The sequence below is a fragment of the Hippocampus guttulatus genome, chromosome 16 (genome assembly GCF_054856545.1).
Source record: "Hippocampus guttulatus isolate MCC_2025c chromosome 16, RoL_Hgut_1.0, whole genome shotgun sequence".
In the NCBI taxonomy this organism is placed as follows: Eukaryota; Metazoa; Chordata; class Actinopteri; order Syngnathiformes; family Syngnathidae; genus Hippocampus; species Hippocampus guttulatus.
Genome location: NC_141276.1, coordinates 12,494,637 through 12,522,507, shown reverse-complemented (window position 1 = coordinate 12,522,507; position 27,871 = coordinate 12,494,637). Strand labels below are relative to the sequence as shown.

The 27,871-nt window shown below is 45.1% G+C and overlaps 1 protein-coding gene across 2 annotated transcripts; it reads right to left on the bottom strand.

Moving 5' to 3' along the window:
• Position 1: 1 nt before the first annotated feature.
• crebbpb (CREB binding lysine acetyltransferase b) lies at positions 2 to 27,871 on the bottom strand. 2 transcript variants are annotated; one of them, XM_086132640.1, is made up of 31 exons: positions 27,067 to 27,871; positions 20,128 to 20,723; positions 16,700 to 16,867; positions 16,350 to 16,596; positions 15,867 to 15,980; positions 15,148 to 15,381; positions 14,957 to 15,053; positions 14,541 to 14,678; positions 14,349 to 14,466; positions 14,093 to 14,267; positions 13,962 to 14,015; positions 13,701 to 13,822; positions 12,700 to 12,885; positions 11,267 to 11,641; positions 11,012 to 11,185; positions 10,680 to 10,842; positions 10,447 to 10,565; positions 10,120 to 10,359; positions 9,953 to 10,041; positions 9,290 to 9,370; positions 9,129 to 9,185; positions 8,940 to 9,017; positions 8,805 to 8,872; positions 8,578 to 8,728; positions 8,358 to 8,504; positions 8,168 to 8,281; positions 7,919 to 8,084; positions 6,720 to 6,887; positions 6,314 to 6,475; positions 4,365 to 4,646; positions 2 to 3,181 (listed from the first exon to the last, which is right to left on the bottom strand). In XM_086132640.1, exons 1-31 carry the CDS (start codon positions 27,149 to 27,151, stop codon positions 887 to 889), a joined length of 7,263 nt encoding a protein of 2,420 aa, XP_085988766.1. In that variant the 5' UTR covers positions 27,152 to 27,871; the 3' UTR covers positions 2 to 886. The 2 variants fall into 2 exon arrangements, with proteins under 2 accessions (XP_085988766.1, XP_085988767.1); XM_086132641.1 differs by having other exon boundaries at positions 11,267 to 11,629.

Here is a 27,871-nt window from a genome sequence, read left to right as displayed (position 1 = left end):
AGTCTGTGGCACACAGGTTTATTAAACAATATGGTATATAAGTAGGAAATGAGCCATCTTGAACCAGTTTTTACAGTGATTTCTTCTTATTTTCTGCATATTTACAGTGCTGTTGAGCTGTGTGATTTACATTAGAGGAAAGGTCATTGTGGATTCAAGTTTAATGTAAGATAGAAAATGATACACATAACTGAGCACAAATCAGCAGTTTCAACATGTTCATTTCTGACCACAGGCAAAAGAAGAACAAGATGTGAAGAGAATTCATTGGGATCGAAAGAGAGACCAAGTGATTATTTGTACATATGCAAGACAAATAGTGAGCCAAGGCCAGTAAATAAACGAACATTCTGGCTTTTGAACACCTGCCTGTTGTGTTTGTCTGTGTGCAATAGTTCCTAAATCTATACAAACACGGTAATCCTCCATAGAGTCTGCAAGCAGGAAGGAAAATTAAGGCTTTCCCAAAGGCAGTCCTTTTTGAAAAATGGCATATTGGAATAAATTAGCCTAGAACAAGAGAAACTGAGCAAAAAGTGAAACCTGGCAACCCCCCAAAATTTCCCAGTTTAACTTTACAGTCTTGCTCAACACAAATACAATAATTATTTGCAAAGATACAAAATGAAAAATAAAAGGAGATATTTTTTGTTTCGAGAGGTTCTGTTAAAAAAGTCAATACCAGAGCATAAACAAATGAAAAACGTATTTCAACAACACAAAGACCAAAGCATCAATTCTTGCATGGCTGGTCTGAACCAAAAATATATCCTTTGTGTCTTCTTTGAAGCAGTGACGGGGAAGTCACACGTTGTTGGAATAAAAAGTAGTCCCTTGTTTCGCAGAAAGTTCACAAACATTGTGACTCGAGTTTTCTCACTTTCTGCTACAATCCTTCGACAAATTTCTCCAGCGTGTCTCCCGTCGTGTCCCCAACCATGCCCATGTCAGTACTCAAACCCCCTCGGTTGGGTGTGTTAAGCTGCGGCAGCATGGCGCTCTGCTCTGGCGTCCCCATGTGTCCCTGCTCTAAGGGGCCTGACATGGGGCCCCCGATGATGGGATGAGGGGAGCTGGAGAGAAGGGCACCATGCTGGGGCGAGGGCTGTATCCGCGGGGAGGGACTGGAATGCGGGGGCTGCTGCGACGGCGGCCGAGGCGACTGGACCGGGGCCGGTGAGCGCACCTGGTTGCCCAAGGAGTTGCCCATGGCTTGGCCACTGGGGAGGTGAGCGACCGGTGCCTGCGTCTGGCCTTGGAGCATGTGGGGCTGGGGGCTCATGGCCTGCGCCGACGAGCCCATCTGCTGCTTCAACATTTGCTGCTGTTGCTGCTGGAGCATTCGCTGCTGTAGAAGGGTCTGGGCTCCGTCCATGCCCATGCCAGCTTGGCCCAATTGCGACGCGGGTGGGAGCTGGCCCATCGGCCCGATGCCTCCTTGCATAGCCATCTGCTGCTGCATCCTGAGCTGGGAGTAGCTTGCCGGCTGCTGCTGCTGGGGGAAATGAGCGTGATGCTGAGGCATGCCTCCCTGTTGCTGCTGCGCCTGTTGCATGCGGAAGAGCTGCTGTCTGCGGTAAAGTTGAGGGTTGCCATTTTGAGCCACATTCATCATCTGGCCTTGGGGTCCCATGGGGGCCATACCCACCTGCTGCGGAGGCTGCTGCTGAGGGGGGATACCAGGCCTCTGCGCCTGCATCATGGCCTGCATCGCGGTGGCAGACCCTGGCATTGTTTGAGGGTTCTGCTGCTGCTGCTGTTGTTGCAGCGGCTGGTTGGCTTGGTACTTGGCTGTCCTCTGCTTGATGAAGGCGGCCATGAGCTGAGGGTTGGACTTGAGGATGTTCAAAACCTGCTGTTGCTGCTGGGGCGAGCTGGGAGACTTGAGGGTGCGGAGTAGCTCCTGCAAGGCGTTGGGTGTGATGTTACCGGGCATCGCACGTGGGATATTCTGCTGCTGCTGCGGCGGCGTGGGCGTCATGCCCTGCTGCGAGGGCCCTTGGGGAGGCATGGTTCCGGGCATTTGGAGCCCCTGTGGCTGGGGCATCATGGCTCTCTGCATGAGCTGACCTTGCTGCACCATGGCGCCTCCCTGAGCCTGCTGGGGGACCATGACGCCTTGCTGCGGAGGGCCCTGAGGTGGCTGCCCGGAAGGTTTCTGCATTGGACTCTGCATTCCGGGACCACACTGGCCCTGCTGCATAGCCTGCATCACCTGGGGGCCCCGCATCATCTGCATCTGGCCCTGCATGGGGCCTATCATGCGTGGGTGGTTCATGGGCATCCCATTCATGGTGTAACTTTGCTGCTGCTGCTGTTGTTGTTGTTGTTGTTGCTTTGCCTTTGCGGCCATCTCAATCTGTCTGGCCCCCTTCAATGCCGTTAGCTGCTGCTGCTGCTGCTGTTGTTGTTGTTGCTGCTGCTGCTGCTGTAGCGGCATCTGTTGCTGCTGCTGTAGCGGCAAACTGGGCAGAGGTGACTGCTGCTGATGTAACGGGGATGACTGGGGGCCCGGTTTGCCCTGCGGTATGGGTGTTGGGGGCTGGCTGCTGCTGCGGCCGTTGCTGGGGAAGCCTTGAACCACGTTGGCGGAGTTCGGGGGTGGCAACTGCTGCTGCAGCGGGGGCTGATTGGATATGGGCTGCGGGGTCTGCGGCGTATGAGGCTGCTGCACAGAGTTAGGCGTGTCAGGGGCTGATGAGGTAGGTGGGGACGGCATGGGCATGCCCCTTCCTGCCATGGTGGCCATTCGGCGGCGCATCAGTTGAGCCTGCTGCAGGCGGTGCTGGATCTGCTGCTGACGGAGCTTGTGCTTGATATTGGGACAGAAGGGCACGGGGCACTTGTTCTCCTGACAGTGTTTGGCGTGGTAGCAGCATAACGCAATGAGCTGCTTGCACACAGGGCAGCCACCATTGGTCTTGCGTTTGCAGCCCTTGGTGTGCTGAACCACCCGCTTCATCTTCTGACATGATGGCAGGGAGCAGTTGGCATTGCGGCACTGGCAGGCGTGGACCAGGGACTGAATGCAGCGCTGGATGCTGAGACGACGGCTCTCCTGCGGACTCTTGGAGGACTCTCCACCCTGGTTGTTGCTGTCGTCGTCCAAGTCCAAGCCCCACTTCACCATCTGGTGTTCGTGTCCCTTTGTGTTGTAGCAGTTAATGCATAGGTCGTAGTCCTGCAGCAGGAAAAAGAAAAACGACATCATGGGCATATGGTAATCCACGGGGGACAGAGATAGAGACCCGCTGCAAACTTTGGGGGTGACACCCACAGTAATTGACACCACCTGTAAAAATGTTTAGAATTGCCTATACACAGGTAGTGGGTCTTGAGTTTAGCGTGAAACCTAAATATTCAGAGTTTGGCATTCACAAATTTACATTTTCTGATTTTTGTTTCCAGGGTGAACCTATCCTCGCCAAAAATTGTAGTGTTTTTTAGTGTCTCGTCGGTAAAAGTACCACAGTGGTAATATATAAAGATGGAATTATAACTCAAACTATGACACCAAATCAGTTAAATATACCATATTGGCCCGAATATAAGACGGCCCTGATTATAAGACGACCCCCTCTTTTTCAAGACTCAAGTTTGAAAAAAGACTTTTTGAACACCAAATTAAATTTTATACAGAAAATAATTACAGTACATCTTAAACAAATGATTATAACAATATATCAGAGAAAAAGCTATTTTGCCTCATTTAAATCTTAATATCTGAACATTTAAATATGTAAGCTAAAGTGCAATCACATTCGTAAATGAATGGCTTCTGGTTTTTGAAATGTAAATTGCATCATAACTTCTCCTCAGCTGCCGGTTAACCTGGCCGATCTTCGACCCACTTTTCTCCAGATTGTCGCTGGGTTTCTCCATTTTCTGTTATCTCTTCCGTTATTTTCTTCTCTTTTCTTTCTTTCTGCTATTTTTTATTTTTCTTCTTCGTGCTACCGCTATTTTTATTTTTATTCTTAGTGACGGGTTCACTTTGGCCTGGGGAGTCAAGTTCAGCATTCGCTTCAATGATATATGGCGCCATCTAGCGTCGTGAATGGGTATAATGTCAAGACCCCGAATATAAGACGACCACCACTTTTTCAGTCTTATTTCAATGCAAAAAAAACCACCGTCTCATATTCGGGCCAACACGGCATTGGCTTATCGAAATTTAATTGATGTAAAAATCATGCACCCAAAGTGTACATTTTCAAGCATGACAGGAACAGTACAAAACCACAAAAAGGATTGTTTTAATTTGAGAAAAATGCCCCAAAAGTGCAAATAAGTGAATTTGTGCTGTAGATTACTGCACATTGAACCCGAGTTGAAATCTAATTTGCAACCTTTCCGCTGCCTACCTCACAGACGGTGCAGTGCCAGCGAGTCTCCACGTGGTGCTTGCACTCATTGCACGTGTACACAAAGCGGTCCTGGCCCTGGTTGTGCAGCTCCACCAGCATGCACATGGTGCTCCACTTGCATCGCCGCAACGAGCTGAACTCCCAGTGCTTGTCTCGGGCCAGCGTCAGGAAGGAATCGCGGCCATCCATCAAGTCGCATGCCAACAGAGGGTCGGGGTCCATGATGGGAGGCAGGGTATTGATGACTGGCCCAGAATGAAGGTGGATGACAAAAAACACCTGGAAAGAGAAGAAACTGTTTTCAGACTGCTTTCCCATGTCATCTGTTCACAAAATGTAAATAGTGGAAGTCCAATGATTGAGAGATCAGCCCAATTTAAAAAACTTTTTTTTTTGGGACGACATCTTTCCGGATTCATTTAATGCACCCTCCCCTCGCCCCCCAAGAGTTCCTACGTGTCTTGATAAAAATATCCAAAGTAAAACAAATTATTCTACAGTTAATATCCACTGATCACATTGGTTCAAATCACATGGTTTATGGGGGACAGTTATTGTATAACCGTTACGGTTGGAGCAAATATTCATGACAAGACATGTAGTGATGAAGGTGGAAGTTAACAGCTGAACTTATACAGTGGTACCTCTACTTACGAACGTCTCTTCATACGACATGTTCAAGTTACGAAATTCCTCAACAGGAAAATATTGCCTCTTGTTACGAAAGAAATTTCAAGAGACGAAAGGACTGCTAGTCGCAGCTCGAAGTTACCTAGCATCCCATTGGCTAAGAGGCACCTCTACCGTACGTGTCTGTGTGTAGAGATAAATAAATAGATAGATATGTGTCATTGCAGCAATCTCATCATTGGCCCATGAGGTGTTCTGATAGTTTTACATAAATGTGAACCACCCAGAAAAAGTGTTCACCAGTTGGGCGATCACTCACTATGCTGACGTTTGCCTTGGACATTTTCAAAGAATTGTTAAAATCCGACAAAAGCAAACGTCCTTGGATCAATTCTTTACAAAACGCCAGGTAAAAACCACTTCCGAGAGAGAACATGAACTAAAAATGGCAAAAAAAAAGATTAAGATATCCTTTATTTGTCCCACACTGGGGAAATTTACAGTCTACAGCAGCAAGATTGTGGGTAGAAAGAAGAAAGAAGAAAAAAACCAAACACCGTTCAATTAAGTGCAATATAAATACAAAATGGATAAGTCGCAGTGCTATTTACAATTGTTTTTCACATCATTTAATTATTATTATTATTATTATATTTATTCAGCAGCCTGACAGCAGTCGGTAGGAACGAGCGGCGGTATCTCTCGTTCTTGCAGCGCGGGTGTAACAGTCTCTGGCTGAAGGAGCTACCTAGTGCTGTCAGGGCGGGCTGGAGGGGGTGGCGTTAAAAGTTGACCATCATTTTTATTCTTTATTCTTTGTTTTTTACATTATGCACATCTCTCATTTATTGTGCAATAATCTAATTGTATTTATTTCATATTTTGATGCCTTTCTATGCTTCAAAAACATTTGTGTGAATTTTGGGGGGCTTGGAACGGATTAGGGCATTTACATGGAAAACGCATCTCTACTTTAAAATTTTCTACTAAAGCAATTTCTTCCAGAATTCATTAATTTCGTAAGTAGAGGTACCAGTGTATGGCACAATAAGTGCCCAATTTAAGATAGTGGTTTGCAAAGTATACATTTAAAAATAAATATCAATGTGGCACAGAGTGAAAAACCTCTATAAAATGACTTCTAGTAAAGAGTAAATGAGAAGAGAAGTAGACCCACTGGAAGTTCTTGTTTACTATACAATAATACATATATATATACTTATTTTATGAATATTCGGTGCTTGCTGTTATGAATTTGACTCCATTTGCCTGTCAAAGTACACTGAGCAAGGAGGAAGATTTGATGGCTCGCTCACCTCTTTATGCTTCTCCATTGTGGCATACAGCTTTTGGGACAGATCATTAGCTACATTCGGCATCCCAGGCTTTTTCTTGTTGGCTCGACTGACACTGCTCTTATTTTTGTTGGTCTTCTTGTTGTTCTTCTTTTTGGCATTCTTGCTGTCAGCGTGGGCTCCCTTTGGAGGAAACGCACATGAATCAGAATGTGAAGGGTCACAACTTGCACAGAAAGCAACATTCAAAAAGAGCGACTGTAAAAATGTCAGAGCAGCTGTTGAAAGTTTTTGGATGTTTTAAGATGATACATTCTGGAATAAAATAAGAGGACCTTGAATCAGTGTGTTGATTTTGGCAGAAAGAGACCTTGGCTCTCATAAAACCTTTCCTCCCACCCCCCAAGCCCTGATCATGTTCCCTCACCTCTGGCGTCTCACAGGAGGCCGTGTTCTCCTCTTTCTTCCTCTCCTCCTCCTCCTGCTCCAGTTCTTTGATGCTCTCCTCTAACACATTTGGCCAAAAGTCACCCTCGAAATACGGCAGCTCGTTGGCACTGGTCAGCCTGTCTTCTGTGGCTTGCTTGAAAATGTCCTGAATGACAAGAAGCAAGTCGAAACAGTGACTTGAAGTTAGCAAGTTTATCAACTTTTCACAGACAAACATCAACAAGGAAATGCCCAATTAAAACTGAGAAGTCAGATGAATCAAACAGGACGAGGGGGGAGTCGCTTATGTGAGATAGTAAAAGACAATTTAGACATCTGTAAAAGCGCCAACATTCATAAACAAAAAGGAACACTTTGCATAGCAACCCCACGCCTCATTTTTGAAACTGACACAGTCTATCATCTTAGTTAAAACTTTTACATGTCACTTTATCATTCTGACATGAGCAACAACAACAAAAAGGTTATGATATGCTGACTGCATAGACCAAGATGGGATATTTTTTCCCTATTGGGGGCCATTTCATTTTTAATAAAGTCCCGAGGACAATACGACATGAGTGCAAAATGATGATACAATGATGAGACATATGATTATTGTACAGGGGCATCCCAATAAACTTGAGTACTGCAATAGAAGTTTTTCAGTTTAGAAACAAACTAATGTATGTCAATTCAATAAACATATCGCAAAAAACTTTTCAGACGGCCAACTCCAATCAAATTTCGACATTTAATCTATTTCCATTGTTAATGTAACTATACTAATATCCAGAGATTGTGAGTTTGTTTTTTGTTTTTTTTGGTTAGCGTTATGGTGAAATTTAAAAAAATTAAAAACAAACATTTCACTCTGCACATTCTGGATACTAAATCTCTAATGTTCAATTCAGAAGTTGAAATATACAACTGAAATGAAGTTTTTCCACAATACTCACATTCATTGTAATTACCGCACCTGTATTTTATGAGCAATCCCTGAGGTTTCACTGTGCTTTTATGAATTTTCCTTCCCATTATTGCTTTTGAGAAAACACAAAAGGAATACAAAAAAGAAAACTAAAAGCAAAGCAGGATCCAAGAAGCATTCTGTCCATTCATACAGTATCTCCATATTGATTCGATTCTTTCCGATAAAGTTGGAAGATTTATGACACAAACGCAACAGATGCTGACCTTGAAATCGTGTAGGATTCTCTCAGCAAAAGCCTTTTCCAGCATCTTCTTATACCACTCTTGCAGCCTCTTCGGTTTGGGGATCTTCTGGTCGGGAGGGTGGCAGTGGAAAATGTAGTCATCTCCTTCACTGGGTGGGCAGGCCCAGATGTGACCCATCACATACCTGAACAGGATTCAGATTTTTGTGTTTTTAAGACGATTACACGACAAAGGGAACCATACTATGTGACGTTATTGCTCAGGTACCCCAGTTTCTTGACATACTCCAGGTATCCAATTAGGATCTCGTGGTAAACTGCAGTCCTGAGCATGCGTGGTTTGAAGAAGTGAATACTGTCGAGGTATGATATATAAACCCGCCTAACAAGGAATAAAAAGTCTTAGAAGCATGATCGAGCAGAAAGATGATCGAATTATTCTTCAATGCGATGCGGACCTCGTATTTGGAAAAGGACAATCCGAGCCATACTCCTGGACGTGCATGCCGAAGAAACAAACGTCCACACCGTCAATTTCTTCAAATGCAAAAAGTGCTTTGGTTCTGTAAGGGAAGCTCTCGACCATTTCACCCGAGTCCACAAACCTGAGCAAAACAAAAGTTTATGTCAGAACTGATCAAATATCCCAAAAGCAGTTGCAGCAGTAGAAAGACTTACCTAGACTTCATTCCAGGCTTAATCTCTACAGTTTTGTCAGAGCTGGCCACGACTCGCACAAACACTTCGCCGGCTTCTGGGTGGTTCTGTCTTTTCAAGTACTTATTGACTCTGTCCTCAATGTACGTTCCCAACCTCGTTGACTGCAACCCTTTCCGCAAAAACACACACTTTTTTTCATGAATTCACTTCATGTTTATCATGTTTCATGTTGACATTTAGCTTACTTTTAGCTGAAAACTTGTTCTCCTTTTTTGTTTTCCCAGACCTCTTCAAACAGTTCTCGCAAACAAAGCTGAAAGATAAAAGCACCTTAAGAGAAATTCCCAAACTCTGAAGTGACAGCGATGGCGAAGACTCACCCCGACGGCCAAATGATATCGTAATGCAGCACGCAGATCTGATGCATCTTGCGTCCGCAATCTTTACATTCAACAAACCTGTGAAGACAGACATTTGCATGCTCAGCGGTTTGTCCTTGGACACGATAAAGGAAGTGTTGTCCAAATCTCATCGAGGCACATTGTGGCCAAAGAAAAGATTGTGCTCACGGTTCAGAGTCCAACATGTCATTTTTCTTCTTCTCAAACTGCTCTTTGGATATCATGCTGAAATCCAAAAGTAAAAACAAAAAACCCCCAAAAAAGTTATTTTCTGTGATTTAGCAGGACAACACCTGAGTGATTTAACATTTAGAAGAGGCCTAACTTACGTCTGCGACTGTGCCGGGTCGTCCCCCAGCGTCACATTGTTGCCCTGGATCTCGTTGAAGCACTTCTCACAGAAGTGATACCTGTTGGGGATAAAGCCATAACTGGATAAACTGCATCTTGCACATACACAGCAGCAGTACAGGCGACAAGGCGCACACACATTCGACAATAAAGGACAAAGCGAGGTTATGAACTGAACCTGCATTTTACGTATTTTACATTTATTAAACTAACGAAAACTAACTGTAGCAAAAATGCCCAACTTTATCTTAGTCAATTAATTTAATACATGAGCCTTTGGGGTTGATTTTAAATGTATTTATTTCGTGTGTTAAAGCATGGCCATTACAAGAAGGAAGGTCGAACAACAAAAATGTTTAAAAAAAAATTGTACACGGTATATATCACATTTCTGACAGATAAAATTCATTGGTAAAGTGGCTTGTGCTGTTATTTGCGGAATACTTCTAAAAGTAGCTTCAAAGAAGTAACATGCCTCACACGAGTTAGTTGCGTGCAATAACATTGTGTCCAGCAGGGGGGGAACCTGAGGGCTTGTAATAGAGGCTTGACTGCAGCTTGGTGGAAATGCAGTGGCAAGTGTAATCACCGAGTGTGGCACACTTAAACTTTAAGCCCCCTCAGTCAGCATGCAGGTTTACCTGTTCTGATAGCTGTAATAGATGCCATCCCTTGAGATAGTGCACAATTGTTTGCCATAGCAGCACAGTGTTTGGGGGGAGAACTCGTACTGCGGACCAGAGGCAAAGAACATCACGTTTCAGTGCGGAAAGGTGTGTCGTGAACATACAGCCGTGCGTCGTCTCACCTTGCGGCTGCAACAGTAGCCCAGCGACTTCATGACGGGCTCGATCTCTGTTTCAAACACCTCGGCGAGCTTGGTGCAGTTCTTGTAAACGCGCGAAGTCTTGCGGTTGTACAGCCACGCATTGTTGAACATGAGCCAGACGTCGTCTACATATTGCCACGGCTCCTGGTACTGGCCCGTGTCCAGTTTGCGCTTGATGGTGGACAGGTCAATGGGATTCTTCACAATGTCGAAGTAGTCCTGGGGGGCAGGGAGGGGTTCAGCTTTTGAGGGAAAAAACAAAAAAAGGCAAACCAGCACATATTCTAAACGTGGATAGACACTGACCGGGATGTCGAGCAGCAGGGGGTCCACAGGTTGTCTGAAGGGCAACGACTCCGGGTCTTGCCTGTAGAGGGCCTCAAGTGTAGGCATTAGAGCTTGTCTGAGCTCTTCAGGTCTGAAAACTGCAGACATCAAGCAGAACAATAACTTTGACATACAATGGATTATAAAGGGGGAAAAAAAACTAAAAATTGTTTTGGCACTTGTAAGTAAACATACCACTGGACTCAACTCACTTTTTTTGCGGCTCTGAGCAGCGGCGGCACTGCCCCCACTTTCCGCCTCTTCTTTGGGTTCCGTCTTCACCGCTGGCTTCTTTTCTTCAGTGTCCATCGGTTCCTGCTTTGGCTCAGCTGTATCTGGCTCATCCTTCACCAGAGGGGGTTTGGATTCATCATTCTAGTACAAGAAGAGAATACTGAAGGAGGAGTCATGAAAAAAAAAATCTCTCTTTTAAGTAATTTATCAGAAGGTGGTGCACCTTCAGTTTAATTTAATTTCATCTGTGAACCCACACATCACTTAATTTACATCAGGGTACCACAGTATTAGTCCTTAAACTACGTACCTCTACTTTTATGCCAGTATACTTGTTCCCCGAAGTACTGTCATCATCTTCATCTTTTACTTCCGACTTGAGGTCAGTGGTGGTCATGTCTGGCAGGTTCTGTTGAGAATTGACCTCGGCCACAGAGGCCGGAGTGGGCACCCTGTTGTCGATGCTGGCAGCGGCCTGCGACATCTGAAGGACGAAAGAGCGGATCATGATTGTAGATGGCCAGAAACATTTTCTCAGTCACAGTCAAGCGGACAAAAGCCTCACCGGTGTGCTGGGATGTTGCGCCGGCACTGAGGTGGGCTGTTGCATCTGGCCGGGGGGCTCGGGGTGCGACTGCAGGGGTGTGAGCGGCTGGGAAGGCTCGGGTGGTGTACTAACGACAGAGGGTGGACCAGGGTGGCTGCTGGGTCTGAGGGCTTGGTTGGAGGCCGGCCCACCCGTTGAGGCTGGAGTGGAGGGCTGCTGCAGCACCGGGGCCTGCGCAGGCTGATGGTGTTGTTGCATTTGGAGGCCGGTGGAGGGGTTGGGTGGAGGCGTGCTGCCCATGAGTGGCTGGGCTGCAGGGCCACATGGCAACTGAGAGCCGATGGTGCCGTGCACATTTAGAGCGAGGTTGGAATTCTGCGACTGTTCGGAAAACTGGACACAATTAGAATGCAGTAGTGTTGAGATATTTCATTGCAAATCATTTTGGGGTGTGTGACCACCAGGGGGCAGTATAATTATATTCAAGTTGACTACTACTGTGACTCAGTGAACTGCAGTAATTAGTCTTTTTTTTGTAGTGGATAACAAATATATCCCTGTGAGTATTGTTACATTGTCTGTCCACATGTGTTGCTATGCCATATATATTCAAATATTCTTTGCTGAAAGCATTACGACACTGTGACTATTGCCACTCTTCGTGAGCCCGTCGATGGAGTTTTGGATTGTGGGAGTAAGGTAAATGATAAGTACACACTGCATTGCATCGTGGGAAGGGGTGGCCATTTTGGGCTAACGGTATCCATGGTAAACGTAAACAAGGCTGTGTAGTTTTTGGCATGTTGAAAAGAACAATGCTTGACAGACACTACAATCACCTGCGAGCACAAATACTGGAGCTAAGCCAGACGTGGAACTTTCACTTCTCACGGTAAGGGTAACACTCGCTAAATGGGACCACCGTCTTCCTCTTTGGGGCGAGTTATTTTTCCCGCCCTCCTCTCCATTTTCTCTGAGGTGTCAGCAGTATCACACTTAATAATGAGGCGCTTCAAAGCGGCCTCACCAGAGGGGAAACCCCAGTTAGCGTGCTGGTTCTCAAGTTTTTTTTTTTCTCCTCACGCCCCACTCTGCCTTTCTTTTGCTCCATGACGCTGGCAGGATCACACCCGAGAAGTCTCGGAATAACACTTGCGCGAGCAGTTTGCACTCTTTGGAGCCATACTGCGTGCTATTATAGAGCAAAAATAAAAGACAGCTGAGCTTTCCCCAGCACTACAAAGACTGTTCGCAAACCAAAAATAGTAAGTGAACATGGTCATTTTTCTTCCAAAATTTTGTCCATAAACCGAATTGGTTTGTTAACCGCCCTCATTGGTAAAATGAGGTTGCACTGTCGATACTTGGAGGTTTTTATACAACAGAAAAACAGATGGCGGAAGACAGTGTTTACTGTGAGAGGAAGGGGCTGAGAACACACGATAGCTCACCTGTGCACCAGGTTGCGTTACTGGCTGACCCATGCCCACGTTCACATTCATTGCTCCTCCGGTGGCTGGAGGGAACTGTCCCTGCGGCAAGAAGTGACCCTGGTTGGCTGGTTGAGTAACCATGTTTCCTGCGTGATTCCCCATCATTCCAGGAGTCTGCGGTATTCTCGAAGGGGACATGCCCATCTGGGGAAGGACAAGAAAACGCGGATGAAAATCATTACACTGGAAGGCATCTCATTTTCTTAATAATATAAGGCCACAATTGCGCCCAGGTTAGTCATGTAGTGCAAAAGCATTGGTGCCGTGATGCTGGTTGAATTCCAAGTTGCTGTAATTTGTCAAGTATGCCATGTGAATTCATTTCCTGCAGGCTTAAACTTTTGCCACCATAAAACTAATTGGACAGGCAACGCTTTAAAGAAAGTTAATGCCTTTCAAATCAGATACTGTATTACTAACCAAAATTCTGTTCTTTACATGTGTCATTTTGGCACCACAGACTGTATGCCTACCTATATCTAATAATAGTTTGCAAATCCTATTTCCCATTTTTCACCCACATTCCCTTACATACCATAATTTGGGAATCGCTGATACAGAGTATAGTAAGTCAATTAACACAAGCATCTGCTTAATATTACACACATGTCATTGAACTTTTTGTTGCCCGTATATTGCTCATACTGTACTGAGCTGTTTCCTTTCTGGTTCTGTGGGTATCAGGCCACTTTTCTCCTTGGCTATCACTGGTACTCTTTCTTTGGTGGCATCACAAAAAAATCCACAGAACAAAACTAAATACACAGTTTTGGAGTTATGTCTTTGGCTGATCAATAGCTTGGCTGAAGTCGTGCATGGCTGAAGTTTAGTTTGACTTTTTGAACGCACAGAAAATGTTGGTTGAACTCCAAATCGGACCACTACATTGTATTTGCTGTTCCAAGAAAGTTCCTTTTCATTATCTCAATATACTGCACAAAGAAGGAGACAAAACTCACTGCTGGGACGGCGTTCATGTTGAGCTGCGGGGTATGGTTCATGGGCGAGGGAGCTCGGGGCCCCAAGGGTGTCTGTGACATCTGCGCATTTTGCATTGCCATTGGGTTGTACTGATTGATTCCTTAGGGAATATAGACAATACACGTGTTTATCGTATTGGTGGAAGTCTAAAATGTGCAATGAAAACACTAAATAAGTTGACAACAAATATTCTAATGGCACTTCAATAAGATATCACAGGTTAATCAGTGCATTCATACCTTGAGGCACCTGCATACGGTTCATCATCTGATTTGGGATAGGCACAGGTCCATCTGAAGTGGAAGGAAATCAATCATTAATCCTTTATTTAACCCCCAAAAAGAAAAAAATGAGAGATTTGACTACTGACTGGGAGGTCGGACGGGTTGTCCCGGGACCACGGCATTGGGCTGAGTCATCGAAGGCTGCTGGGGTCCGGCGTTGCCCACCGTGCCAGGTTGCCTCTGGATCCGCAAACGTCGCTTCTCCTCCAGCTCCTTCTGGATCTTGTAGATCTTCTCCGCCAGGAAGTGGTAATACTCATCCTAGCCAGAGGAAGAGAAAAGACTAACTTGTCACTGATGGGTAAAAGATTCCCCGCCGAGACACTAACTTGGATTATTTACCCTGCTGTTGGCCGACTCGTACATGTCACCTTCTACCTTGCGCGCGTAGGCGACCAGGTTGTCCATTCTGCGATCCTTCAGTGCTGCGGGGTCTGGGGTTGGGAATATGGCTTGTACTCTGGGGGTTGGGGATTAGTCATACACCGTTTTCTATCACATATCAACGTGTCAATCTACACAAGCACAACATACAGTTTGTGCACCAGGTGAGTGCGCAGGTCCTGAGTGACGTGTTCATGCCAGGTCTTCCGGACCCCCGAAGCGGACAGAGGGGTGGCGGCGGGCAAGTTTCCCATTCCTCCTGCCACGGACCCATCCGGCAACAACTGACTTGAGGACCAAAAGGAGAAAGGCAGCAAAACTCAAAGGCAATTGAACTGAGCTTTTCATGAACTCGTTCACTCCAGCGGAGGTTTCTACTCATCAAATGGAATCCCACATTTTACTGTCACAACGCATATATTTCATCAAGCATGTTTTTAACAGGCAGGCTGCCTAACAGATTCAAACCACGATTGTACTTGGACATGCGATGCATAAAACCCAGAAGAGACTGTGATTTTGAAAAGAGAGATTTTCATGACCATTAAAATCATGGATCAACTCACTTGTTGAGTGTGGAGGGCAAAGAGTCACTGTGCAGCCCAGTCTGGTCTGAAGAGGGGACCCCCATCCCTGCTGCCATCTGGTTGATCTGATTAGTGCCTGATAATCATTTTAGTCAGAAATTAGGAACTTTGCAGATGAAAACTTGTATTTGAAAAAGGGATGACGAGAAATGTTCACTTTTCTCATCTACCTAGTGCGTTCATATTTCGCAGCTGCTGGTGCCCCTGTGTGTTCTGTTGAGCAGGACCCTGGTTCTGAGCAGGGGACTGGTTGCCATAAGGGAGACCCAGAGCGGCATAGGCCCTCTGCATGGAGCTGGGGTCGATGTGTGTGGTTGCACTGTTGATGGTCGGGGCACTGGGCTGGCTGGCTCCAACTGTGCCGATTGCATTCTGTAGGCTGGCCCCAGGGGAACCTAGCATGGCTTTAGGGTGAGAGGGAAAATAATGTGAACATATTTCTCTAATGAACACCCGGTAATACTTTTTAATTCTTGGACTAAAACATCTATTTGTGTTTTATTCAGTGGTCGATGAGCACAGCACCGCTCCTCACTGTGTTGCTGGCTGACAGGCAGCACGCTGCCTTGGTGGGGGATTTAAATCCGTCATCAGCTCTTTGAACCAATCAGAGAGCAGCTCGGCGTCAAGGCCCTGCCTCCCCACTAGGACGAAATAGCAAAGCCCCTCCCCTGGGTGTCCCTTTACAGACTCAGCCTTGTCTGAGGAATCCTGCCTCAGTTCCACCCCTCACGCTCGGCTCTGTGCAACCTGCAGGTGGCACCACCTTATACTTTCACATTAACTTGAGACTAACACTCAGGATTTCCCACCCTAATAACCGGGCATACAGTGTCTTTAGTTCCTATCTTGTTTTTAGCATTTAAATGTCCACAATTACAGCACTCACGTTGCTGGTTTCTCTTATCGCTTGCGTTCTTCAGAGGCAGGCAGACGGGACAGTCGTGCCGCATGCAGTTCTTCCAATGGGAGATGATCTGTCTGGATGATGCACAGTGGGCCACTATGGGAGGAGAGATTGAAAGGCGACACAAGCATTGAATGAACTATGCGCGCCCCCTCTCAATTTAAATGTGTTGATTCAGATATTCCTTCAAGCATTTTACTACAAAGTTCTGTTCCTTCAGCTTTGTTTACGCAGGCCATGGGCTTGTCCAATAGTAAATAAGTGCTTTTCCACCATCTTGGGGCATCTTTAGACAATTACAAGCCTTTTTGAGTCACATGCAGATTTGGGAATCTGTGGCAGGACTTGTACACTCCATACACTTACAGGAGATCAAAACACAGGCAGCCTACTTTAAAAACTATAGGACACGATTCTGGAGATGCTCTGAACTGAAATCTGAAAATAATAATAATAAAAACTCACCCTGGCAAGACTTGCCCGCCTGGCAGTGGGTCATGTGGTTGAGGACATTCTTCATGGTGCGACAGTGGGGGAGAGTGCAGGCCCTCACCTCCCCGTTGGCCTGCTCCTGCCGCTGGCACTTGTGCGCGTGGAGCAGCAGGACCAGCTGCTGCTGAATGAGTTTGCGCTTCTCAGGATCGGCCGTCGGACCGGCTGACACGCTGCCGGTGCTGGGTACCATCCCCACAGGCGCAACCTGCTGCTGCATCTGGACCGCGACAATCCAAGTAATTAAACTCGATCAAATACTTGCATACCAATTCATCAAATCAGTTAACAGGACAGGCTTACTAAGCACGGGACAGGCTTACCATGTTGGGAACATTTCCAGCTCCCTTTGGCTCCGATGCGAACTGAGGCAGATTGTTGGGAAGGGCTGTCTTGTTCTGAAGTTGTTGGACATTGACACCCGTTGGCCCCATCTGCTGGACCCCTGTTTGACCGTACTGCTGGCCAAACGGAGCTCCTGACATCCCCATCTAGAAGAGCCAGACAACACAAAGGCTGGTCAGAACATCTGCAACAAGTACATACAAACGGCCAGCAGGGTTTCAATAGACACCACCTTTTTAAAGTCACAATTTCAAAGCCCATATTGCAGTTTTTCCCCCTAGTCCTCACAGTGTTAGTACGTGCAGTGAGTGAGCCCTCAGACTTGACTTTGTGAGTATAGCGTTCACACCTCAAACTTGGCAAACTCAAATGGTATTTGTCGAAGCATCCTTGTCACTGTCAGTTTCCCACGTAAAGCAATTTAAAAAATGTACACTGGGGAGTGTAATAATTAATAGGATAATCAATTTTGAAAAGATTGACTTGTGACAGTCCTAAAAATGTTCTACGAGTAGCTGGAACAGGAGCAAATACTTCCAAAAGGACATCACATTTACGAGAGCTCCCTCATCACTTCTTACTAAAACACTGTCTTGAAATGCACATTTAGAACCAGGTACAAGAGTTAGCATATGCGCCAATGGTGAAATAAATAGTAGACTTGCAAACGAGGCTGATAACATGGCTAACTAGCATAGCTAAGGTCATCTTGTTTCCGCACTTAGGTTACTTCAAAAAGCGAAGAGCAGAGAGAGAGAGAGAGAGAGAGAGAGAGAGAGAGAGAGAGAAGAGAGAGAGACTCATTCTGAGAATTAAGTTCTGTTGTGCCGCATTTTTATTTTATTTAGAAATGGTAAATAGCTTTTTTTAATGTATTTTTTATGAATGTTAACTTGTTGTTTACAAGTTAAAATCAATACTACAGATAACCCAAAATAACACATTTTAGAGCCATAACTGCAGCAGCACGTTACCATAACATTTTTGCTGAGTCTTATCATAAATTCAGAATCTGATACCGGCCGATGCCCAAGACTGGCAAATTAGAAGAAAAACTGTGGCGTATCTCAATAGAAACCTAAATGATTTACATCACTTATGTAAACACAGTCTTAGGCGTAGAAAAAAAAGTAGTGTGTTTCCGGTAACCCGACCGACCGAGAATTTCTACGTCGAAAAAAAAACCTTACGGTCGGCATTTTTTTCAAACAACCCTCTACATTTTTGTGTAGAGGGTTTACATCGGTGCTAACTCTCGCGATATTCAAGTTGAGCGCGTGCGTCGTTTGCCCTGTCGTCTGTCAACAACATTGAAACATGGTGGCGGCCGCGATCTGCGACGACAGTTTAAACCGCGTTTTCTGTGTTACAGTTGCATGCTCGCACCGTAAGGTTAAGAAAATAGCATCCATCGATGTATCGAAAAAAATCAGCGAACTAGTAAACACCGAGGGCTGAGGAGGACGTCGGCGGAGGTGGCGGCGTGCCCCGGCCCCCCCCGAGTCCGGAGCGGGGAGAAAACTAAATAGGTGGCGGCGGCGCCGCCGGCCGCGGAGCGGCGGGTTCAATGTCTTCTTGTTTTATGTTTTATGGTTATTTTGTTTAAATTTTTGATGGAAAAAAAAAACATAAAAAAAAAAAACTTTGTCCGACCTACCGACCCTATGCTGAAATTTCATGTTACCGGAAACACACACTCTTTTTTGTTTGGCATTATAATTTAATTTTTTAAAATATTGGTCCCATGTCCAAATGTGAAGTGCACGAAAAGCAGGACTGTTTAAATACAAATTGTGATTGAAAACGTCAGCATTAACTAGAAACTATGAGCAACAACCCGAGATGACAGAAAACCGCTGGGTTGACCATGCTGTGTTGGTGCCGTTCATACAGAACAGTGACCCGCGGATTTTACAGGCAGTGAAAAAAGGGCTAGACATAGTTACTGCTCTGATTCATCACCCAAACATAATTCAGTCCTTTGATGGCTTTCAGTGTACGTCTGTTGCGTTCCCTTGGCCTGGCGGCCCGCTGTCACTGTTACTCAGTAGAACAAACAGGCCCATCCCATTGAAGACAGATGTGGGAGGGGACACACGGAGCTGAGGAGGACCGGCTTGCCAGACAGCTGAGCAGAGCGCTGGGCTGCAGCCTGCCCCTCCCCACTCCAAAGCCAGCGCAGTTCGCCTGAAGCCTCGCTCCCATTCACACCCGAGCATGACTTTCACTTCATCTCGCTACCGTGTTTTGGCAGGGGCCGCATTGAACATATGATTGTATTATTGGAAAGAAATTGTCTGACTTCACTTCCCCTCGAAGTAAGCAAACCAAATTAAATCTTCAACCACAAAAAAAGAGGTGCAAACTTCTTACTAGAGGGTTTATTAATAATACAGCAAGTATTCCCATCTACGGACTTCTTTCAAATGGAAATTCCCTCACCCGGAATAAAAACCTATGCATTAAAATTTTGACTACGATATTACATTCACGACGATTCATAACAACGGAAGTTACAGTACGCGGAACCCGGAAGCCATACGGAAGCCCGCAGTGGCGCAAACACAATTAAGTCCCGCTCGATTACTACGGAATAACTCTGTCCGTGCTGCTACTTACGCTCATTGGATCCAAAACGGCAAAGTGTAAGTGACTCTATTAGCGTGAGTTTTACTGGAATAGTGAACGATTGTAAATGAACGAAATAAAAACATTTACGTCCTGTTGATCGTGCCATCCAAACGAAGAGGAACAGTAATGACCGTGCAAGAGAGAGCGGAATGCATCCGATTAGCTGCGCAGAGTAAATTGCTTGTGGCTCGACGGATAGTCGAGTAAACGAACGTTTCCTGGAATGCTTTACCTGTTATCATGCTAAAATCCTTCCGCTAACTGGACCGCTAACCAGAGAGATGGCGAGTTCCATCGCGCTAACTATGGACATTGAGGACTTCGAAGAGCCCCGTGGCTGGCTTTAAAAGTTCATTGCACGACGTCAGCTGAGCAACGCTGCCTTGGGTGGCAATTGAGGGGAGGTCAAGTTCGAGACAGTGAGCGAGTGGAAAGAAAAGCCACCAGGTCTGTTACTAGTCTCATTTTGGAGCAAATAGTCCCAAGTTTGTTTTACTGTATTTTGTTCATATACCTGTAACTGTATACTGCGGCTTTTGTCCAAACAGTGTTTGGAGCATATATTTTTGCATTTCAATGCTTTGTTGTTACACATGTATTTTGTTCAGGACATGTACCATAGTAGTATCCCAAATAAGAAAATTCTGTTATAAGGAAAGATTGGACAACGCAAATATGATTCCTTACTAGAGAATACTTAATGTAATCCATTAATGGATTTTTTTTGCCCATCTTAAGTCAGTGCTGGAAATCATGAACACATTTTTCCACTCACCTTATTCACGTGTCCAGCTTGCTGAGGAGTCAATGAGTTGGGTCCGCCCAATTGTGGCCCTCCTTGAGTAAGCGTCTCTGCCAACATGCTTCCTCCTGATGCCCCAAGCATACCTTGGCTCTGGTACTGCATGCCAGGTCTTCCTCGGCCTGCTGGTCCCAGAGCACCATTCATCACCTGTCCGACTGGGCCCAAGACCCCGTGTCCCTGCCCACTGTTCATTAGGGCCTGATTGAAGCTCACGCCTCCATTGCCTTGCCCCGTACCAACGGCTACTTTCTGGGCCTGGGGAGACTGATGATTTGGAGAGCACTGGCCAATTGGGCTTTTTCCGAGCACGACTCCGAGCTGGCCTCCCACGATGCCTGCCTTTTGGGGACTGGCAGAGTTGAGAGAACTTCCCAAGTTGGAGGAGCTACCAGGCCGCAGGAGCTCGGACAGCTGCTTGTGTTTGGCGGCGGCGTCTGGGACGATGGAGTTGAGACCTGGACCTCCTCCGGCGCCACCATTAGAGGACATTCCCATCTGAGACAGGTCTCCATTGGGGATGAGCTCATCCGGAAGGTCATTTTCCAGGTCAAACAGGGACACAAGGTCTAAAGAGGACAAAAAGGAGAGTGGTAAGACTGTACATCATAGAGCTTCAGGCAGTAGGTGCAAAGTTGACCAGCACATTTTAACTTGACCAACTAATATACAGTGAAACTCCTCTTCAACAAAATCATGTTTGCAGCAAGACATTTTTCACAACAGGGGACTTTTCACAATAGCAAATTTATCTCAGATGTAAACACACACACAAACGTATGTGTACCGTATTTTCACAACTATAAGGCGCCATTAAAAGCCTTAAATTTTCTCCAAAATGGACAGGACGCCTTATAATGCGGAGCGCCTAGTGTATGCGCCGAGTTCCAAAGCCTGACTGAGAGCACTTCTGGCCGACACGCCATTTATACAGAGAAAAGGCATGCGGAAGTCCGCCAATGAGTGAAGGGTGGGCGTGTAAGAGGACGCTAAAGGCACGTCCCTTGCAGATACCCGTCGCCAATGAGTGATGGGTAGGCATGTAAGAGGACGCTAAAGGCACGCCCCTAGCAGGTACCAGTCGCGTGAGTACATTGTAAAATCGCTAAATAAAGTACAACCGAACTCAGTTTTGCTTCCGTTGCCTTTTTAAAAAGGTGTTTTTAGCCTGTGTCCGTATGTCTTAGCTGCTACCGTATGCTTTAAACTAACATACCTGGTATGTTTTAGCGTGCATGCATGCTACCGTATGCTTCACGCTAACGTGTTTTTAGCGTGCGTGCATGCATGCCGTATGTTTAAGCTGGCGTATGTTTTACCATGCCTGGCTGCGCCCAATAATACAGTGCGTTTTGTGTATGTGTCAAATACAGAAATAGCACCCGTTACTGAGACTGCGCCTAACAATACGGTGCGCGCTTGGTCGTGAAAATACTGAACTCTTTATTTTTATTCCAATAATGCATAAGTATGAGCATACGCTTATTTGACACTTCATATAGCGAGCATCGAAAGAAAAAAAAAGGTAAAGAAATTGCGAAATTTACGATCAGCATTCACTTTCACTTACATCAATTTCTTGCATTACGTCTTTTACTTTGCTTCCTCCATCTTTCATTTTTATTACTTTTATCCTGTCTTCAAGCATTAAAGCTTTTCTTTTCTTCACTCCTTGGTCTGCACAGGTCCGTTTTTGTAGCCATTTTAGCAATGCAACGTTCGTGCTACGTCTGAAACTAACAATAACACATACTTCCTACTGCGCATGGGTAAGCCACTGTGGTGTTTGCTGTTGCCGTTTCCGAGCTAAGCAGTAGGAGTCGCTGTAGGCTGAGGCTGAGGCTGGATTAGACTTTTGCGGAAGGCTTATTTTCGTTGTAGTGAATCTTCATATTACGCAACAGGGGGATTTTTCATTGTAGGGGGAGCAGAAAAGTGGGAATGGTTTTAATGCATGAAGATTTTTTCACACTAGAGGGTATTTTCACCCATGCAGGTTTCGTTGTAGAGGAGTTTCAGTGTGTATGTATTTTTTTTTTTTAAACTGAGGTTAGAGCACATCTTAAAAAGTTGTTTGGGACAAATCTGACCCCAAACATGTGTTGGGGTTCTAGGTAAGGTGATTACCCTAACAACAAGTGGTGGTGGTGTATCCTTTCCCCACACATTAAATGTCTCATTTCACACTAAGCAAGTGCCAGTGCTGGCAAGAGTCAAAATTAGCGCAGTTGGTTGGATTTTTTTTCCTGCAAAATTGCCCACATCAACTTGTACCAGATGAACACCAAGTCCAGAAGGAAGGCTCCCATTACATCAGCGCCTGGGGCCACTCACCACAGCTTCCCAGTGCAAACATTCAATCGTTATTTCACGGCAAGAAGCCAGCAAAAACTTGTCGCTTGGTGTTTTATAAATAGAAATGCGTGGATTTGACATTTGTGATGATATTTGTCATGAGCGGAGATTGCTCTCTGCCTGCATCAAGCCAAACTGAGAGCGCCACAGAAAAGAACCATTTGGACATGGCATTGGTTTATAGACAAACCAATCTGAATAAATTATTTGTATTAGGATTTTTTGGGCCAGCTGGGAATGGATGTGCGAGATGTGACAAATACAGATTAGACGGAGGGTAGGCCTGATGTAAAAAAGGGCTGGAGGTATAAGCGGAATGGTTAAACAAGCTGGTAATCCACCGCCTTCAACCGCTTCCTCAAGGCAATCTGTTCCACATCAGCAGAAACATCATCAGAAGATTCAGAGAAGCGCCTTTGCTATGCTCGGGGGGGGGGGGGGGGGGGGGAGTGAGACTCTGAACGCTTGAATGCATGTCGGCGTATAAAGCTCGCCAGCGGCACTGGTGTTGATAGACGCACTAGTCAGACGGGTAAGAAAGAAAGCCTGTGGTTGGTGAACGTTTGACCATTTTTTCACCTCACTCAGGCACAGGACACTTTTCACCCAATATATCGAGGAAATGTGGAAATGAGCCTGTTTTGAGACGGTTCTGTCTCATGCAAATGAGACATTGCTCACCCCCCCGCCAAAGCATGTTTCCGCTGCATGCCTGACATGCACAGAGCCACTGTGCTAGTCCACAAGTGCATGAAGTCTAGTATAAGATGTGCTGTCTCCTTGAATGAAAATGCTTTCACTCCTCACGGGCAGTTGCTTTATTGGCCAAACTTTAGGCTTCGCTTCAGAAAGTAGATCACTCAATCTCCGAGCTCCACCCACAGTTGTGACAATGACAAAAGCCATTTGCGAGGTCCAACATTAATGGTGGCCCATTGGCCCGGGCCACCTTACAGATGCTGGCCTGAAAAGGGCCAGTAGATATTTCATAAATATGATGATGAAATCAACACATTCTGGCTTTCTTTATACAAACCAACTAACTACACTGAAGTAATGTCTTCAAAAAGTCTGAAATAAAACAGTACAAAGACAGTAAATATGAAATCATCACTGACATGCATTATACTATATGATGAATCTATGGAGCTAGTACTTTTTCTAACATGGCCACGCCCACGTGGTTCAGAGCAGCCCCATAGAGCCGACACCCCAAACGGCTTAATGTCGAACCTGCAGTTGTCGAGCAGGATATGGACAGGGACTAACTGCCGCTCCCCTGCATTAATTGCGGTTCATTTAAATTGGAAGACACGAGGTACGGTGTTCTCAAAGTCGTGGTCCCATTTTGACAAACGCACTTCAAACATTTTCAAACCCTTACGAAGCATTTTAAATTGTGAAGAAAAAAATGCTTATTGCACGACTTTTAAAACGCGAACGTGAATGGGGATATTATCCTCTGATGTTCATAAATGGTTTCTCAAAAAGCTTCAAATCTTTTTTTGTTAAACATTCAAGGTCTCACAGGTGATGCACAAAGTTGTTGTGCAGGTTCGACAGGTGACACAGACCCTTAGGCTACTTTCTCATCTATGTGCTGCTTTTCTCGACTTTGTAGTTATTTTTAGCATTCGGTTGCTGGAAAACTGTTGTTGGAATTCGAGGGAAACGTTAAATGTGCTCATCTTGCGCAGTGTCTCACGCTGGGAAAATTTCGAGGTACAGTGAAGCCCTGCTAAATCGCAGCATTTGGGTTTTTAGATGATATGAGCAAGTCCCAATTTCGAGATGCGTGGCTTCAGTTTAGTACCATGTTGTGCTGCCACATGCTGGGCAGCACTGAGGCCGACTGGAAGACATGTAGCTAAGAACCAGGAGAAGAGACAGAGGAGGTCCACAACTAAACTCCAGCACTCAGTCATTCCCACAGAGCAGAGAAAATGACCTACGCTACCTTTTTATAGTCATCACCAAGTAGACTCAAGCAGGTGTCTCCTACATATCGCTTGCCAGCTTCCGCTTGCTCGGCAGGCCATTTCCAAAGAAAATTAGGCTCGGTAAAATACGTGAACCCTGCTTGGGTGATGACAGAGGCAGCCGCATCAAAAGATGCGGCGGCAGGCTGTTTGGCTAGCAATGGCTCTCCAGCATCGCCACCCGCAGCACGTCAAGGAAAAACAAGAAACCACAAGTGAACTAAAGCATCATTTCAGTTGTCCTGCCAAAGTTGGATTTTTGGAAGTTCTTGTATTCTTAAGAAGCAGTCTTGAGTTTCTTCTGACTATTTTGTGTTTAGCACAAAGACGTAACACGGCATCCATATTACGTGCATATGCACCAGACTCGCCATCTCTTTTTCTTCTCTTAGCCTCTTACCCAGCTCATCCTTCAAAATGATGCCCCTGGTGTTCAGACCGAGACACCACACAATTAAAATGCCTTGCGACAGGCGATGAAGGACATTTGTCACTGGACATTAGATCTCAGTAATGACATTTGTGGCTGCCATCTTTATCGATTTTCTTAAAAACGTGGAATGAGCAATTCAAACAGTCTTAAAATCCTACATAAATTAAATTGATAAATAAAGTATAACATTACTGAAACATGGACAGTAATTCATTCTACTTGGATTTCCCTCACCAGTCTTATCATAAATAATGTCCAAATTGCGCTGTTTAAATAAAATTTTTACGCAAGACATGCTGTTTGAAACATCACCTTCATTTTGATATATCAGGGGTGTTTACACGGCACACATTTGCATCGGTGCTGCACCGACGTATTTTGTTGCGATATATCTTACACCGGTGTAAATTTTGTGGAGCGTTCACACGTAAAAGAAAACTGCTTACTAAAGAGAAGCGTGTTAACCCCGGTGCAGCCCCACTTGCGTTCACATGGCAGTTTCTGCAATACGATAGTAACAAGACGGAAATAAAACATGCACATGAGTAAATTGTACGTCTTTGTTTGTTCCCCGCCTTGTTTGTGACATATCGAAAAACCATGGTTTATACAGTACTTCTCAGGACAAATCAACGCTGTGGTCTATAAGACACCGTAAAAGGATGAGAGAAGAGAGAAAGGAAAGATGACGGAAGTACAACAGAGCACGAAAACAACGCAGTCAATACCCGTATGTAATCAACTCTGCTCATGCGTAGCGAGTCTACCCCTGTAGCGTTTACACGTCCCATTTTATATCGGTGTTGCCTCGCAAACTAGCATTTACTCAGGAGTAAATTTTTAAACCACCTCCTGAGCAGGGTTAAATTTGCTCCGGTTTAAGCTGTTTTCAGGGGCTATAACTTTGTACGTGTGAACGCTCTATGGGGAGCAGCCTCAGTGCTACACCAGAGCAAAAGTTGCCGTGTGAATACCCCTATAGACTCAGAGAACACCTCCGATATTCACTCTGTAAAGTCTTATTGGTGGATATTTTAAAGACTGAAACTTGTCAACAAATTGGAGAAAGGGTTCCCTGAATAGAAGACGAAACAATCCGGAAGATATTTTTAAGAAATAAGTTAAACTGTTTTACTCTAATTTTACATCTTTTTAGACCAGATTTTCTATAAGCAATATAACAGTAAGGCCATATTTTTCCCCAAACAAAAAAAAATAAATTTCTCCCAAACTTATCCTCAGATTTTTTTTTTTTCTTGCCCAGTTGTACTCATGTTCAAGTCCCCCTTCTAATCACACTGAGCATTTTGATAGACTCATTTTGGCGGATGCCGCATGCTAAATTAGCAATAGTTGTCATGACTAATACTACTGCTACTACTACCGGTACTTTTTCTTCTTGCATGTAAAGTTTTCAGTGCAAAATGAAACTTGAAAAAGAGAATTTTTCAAAATAATAAAAACAATTTGCACATTAATTTTAAATTTACAAATGGCTAGCTGAATAAGTATGCTACTGCAATTACGAAGTTGTTAATCCCTGTCGAGGATCTTCATTTCCAATTTTTGCTGTACTTTTTTCTCTCGACTTGGCTCATGTTGGGTGCACTTGCTTCTTATTTAGGCAACCTTAAAAAGCAATAAGCATGCGGTCTCCCGCTGGTGATTGGCTGACTACCGGTTGAGAGAGTGCTTGATTCCATATGCAGCAGAACCACATTTAAAATGTAAATATCACTGACGATCACATTAATTTAACATGGCAGTCAAAATCATGATCACAAATAAAATGTGATTAATTGTGCAGTCCTGGTATGAATGCATAACTATATTATACGCACACGCATCATTAGACAAAACAGTATAGGTGAATTAAAGTTGTTTTCCACAAAATTGCTCCTTGATTATTATTCATGAATGTATGTTATGTGCAAAAATAAGCACATTCACGTGTTGTGGAGATGAGCAATGTTATTTGGAACTTTGACTGTGTCAAAAGTAGCTCACGGAAGATAAAAGCTTGAAGACCCTCTCAGTATGACAGCGACAGGGGTGGTCTTGTGACTTGAGTGTGGTATCTTAGTCCCATTTTAGTGATACCTTAAACCTGGTGTCACATCAAACATGAAGCGAAGCATCACTCACCTGGGCCGTCCGAAGCCAAGAGAGGTGAATTGAGTTTGGGTCGCTTTGCAGTGGGGGGTCCGACATCCAGCAGATTGTCAGCCATTCTGGGTACTCAGCCCGAGGTGGTCCTAGGCTTCTTTTATTCTAATTGGTATCGTTCTCCAATGACAGCGCGTCAAAAGGAATCAATTGAACCGTTTGGTTTTTCCTCGTGTGGCAAAATGCTGCCCGGGGAGAGAAGGTTTCAAAAGAAAGGCAACAGCGCCACGCTTCGCCGCCGGAGATCACCCCATGATAATCCAACATCCAACACCCACATAATTATTCCTCAAAACTGCATCCGAAATTATCTCACGTTGAGAAGAATAAATAAAAATCAATCAGGAAATATTACGCCAAGCGAATGAGAAGCCATTTCTGCGGCGTTCGCCGGCGACGCGTCCGTGTGGAGTCATTTTTTTCGCCGTCGAAACGAGCCCCCTTAAAATCCACCTCGGGCTCCGATAAAAAGAGCAAAAATCGAGAAATATTTTCTTTTCAGCGGATTATTTTTTCAGTGGCTGTCGCGCCGGAAAATACGGAGGTTCGATGCGGACGGCGAGAAGCGGCGCTCGCTAAAAGGGAAATCAAATATACGGTGGCCTTTCGGCACGACAAAATCTCCAGTAGCCCTCACATGTTTGCATTAATCCTCCCCGGAAGAGCTCGCGCTTCGATTTGGTGCGACAAAATGGCGTTCGGGGTCCGCTCTGGGTGGCTCCGCTCGGTTTTTTGACAATTAACTCTCTCCCAGAAATCCCGATTCTGAGCCGCGTCAAGATGG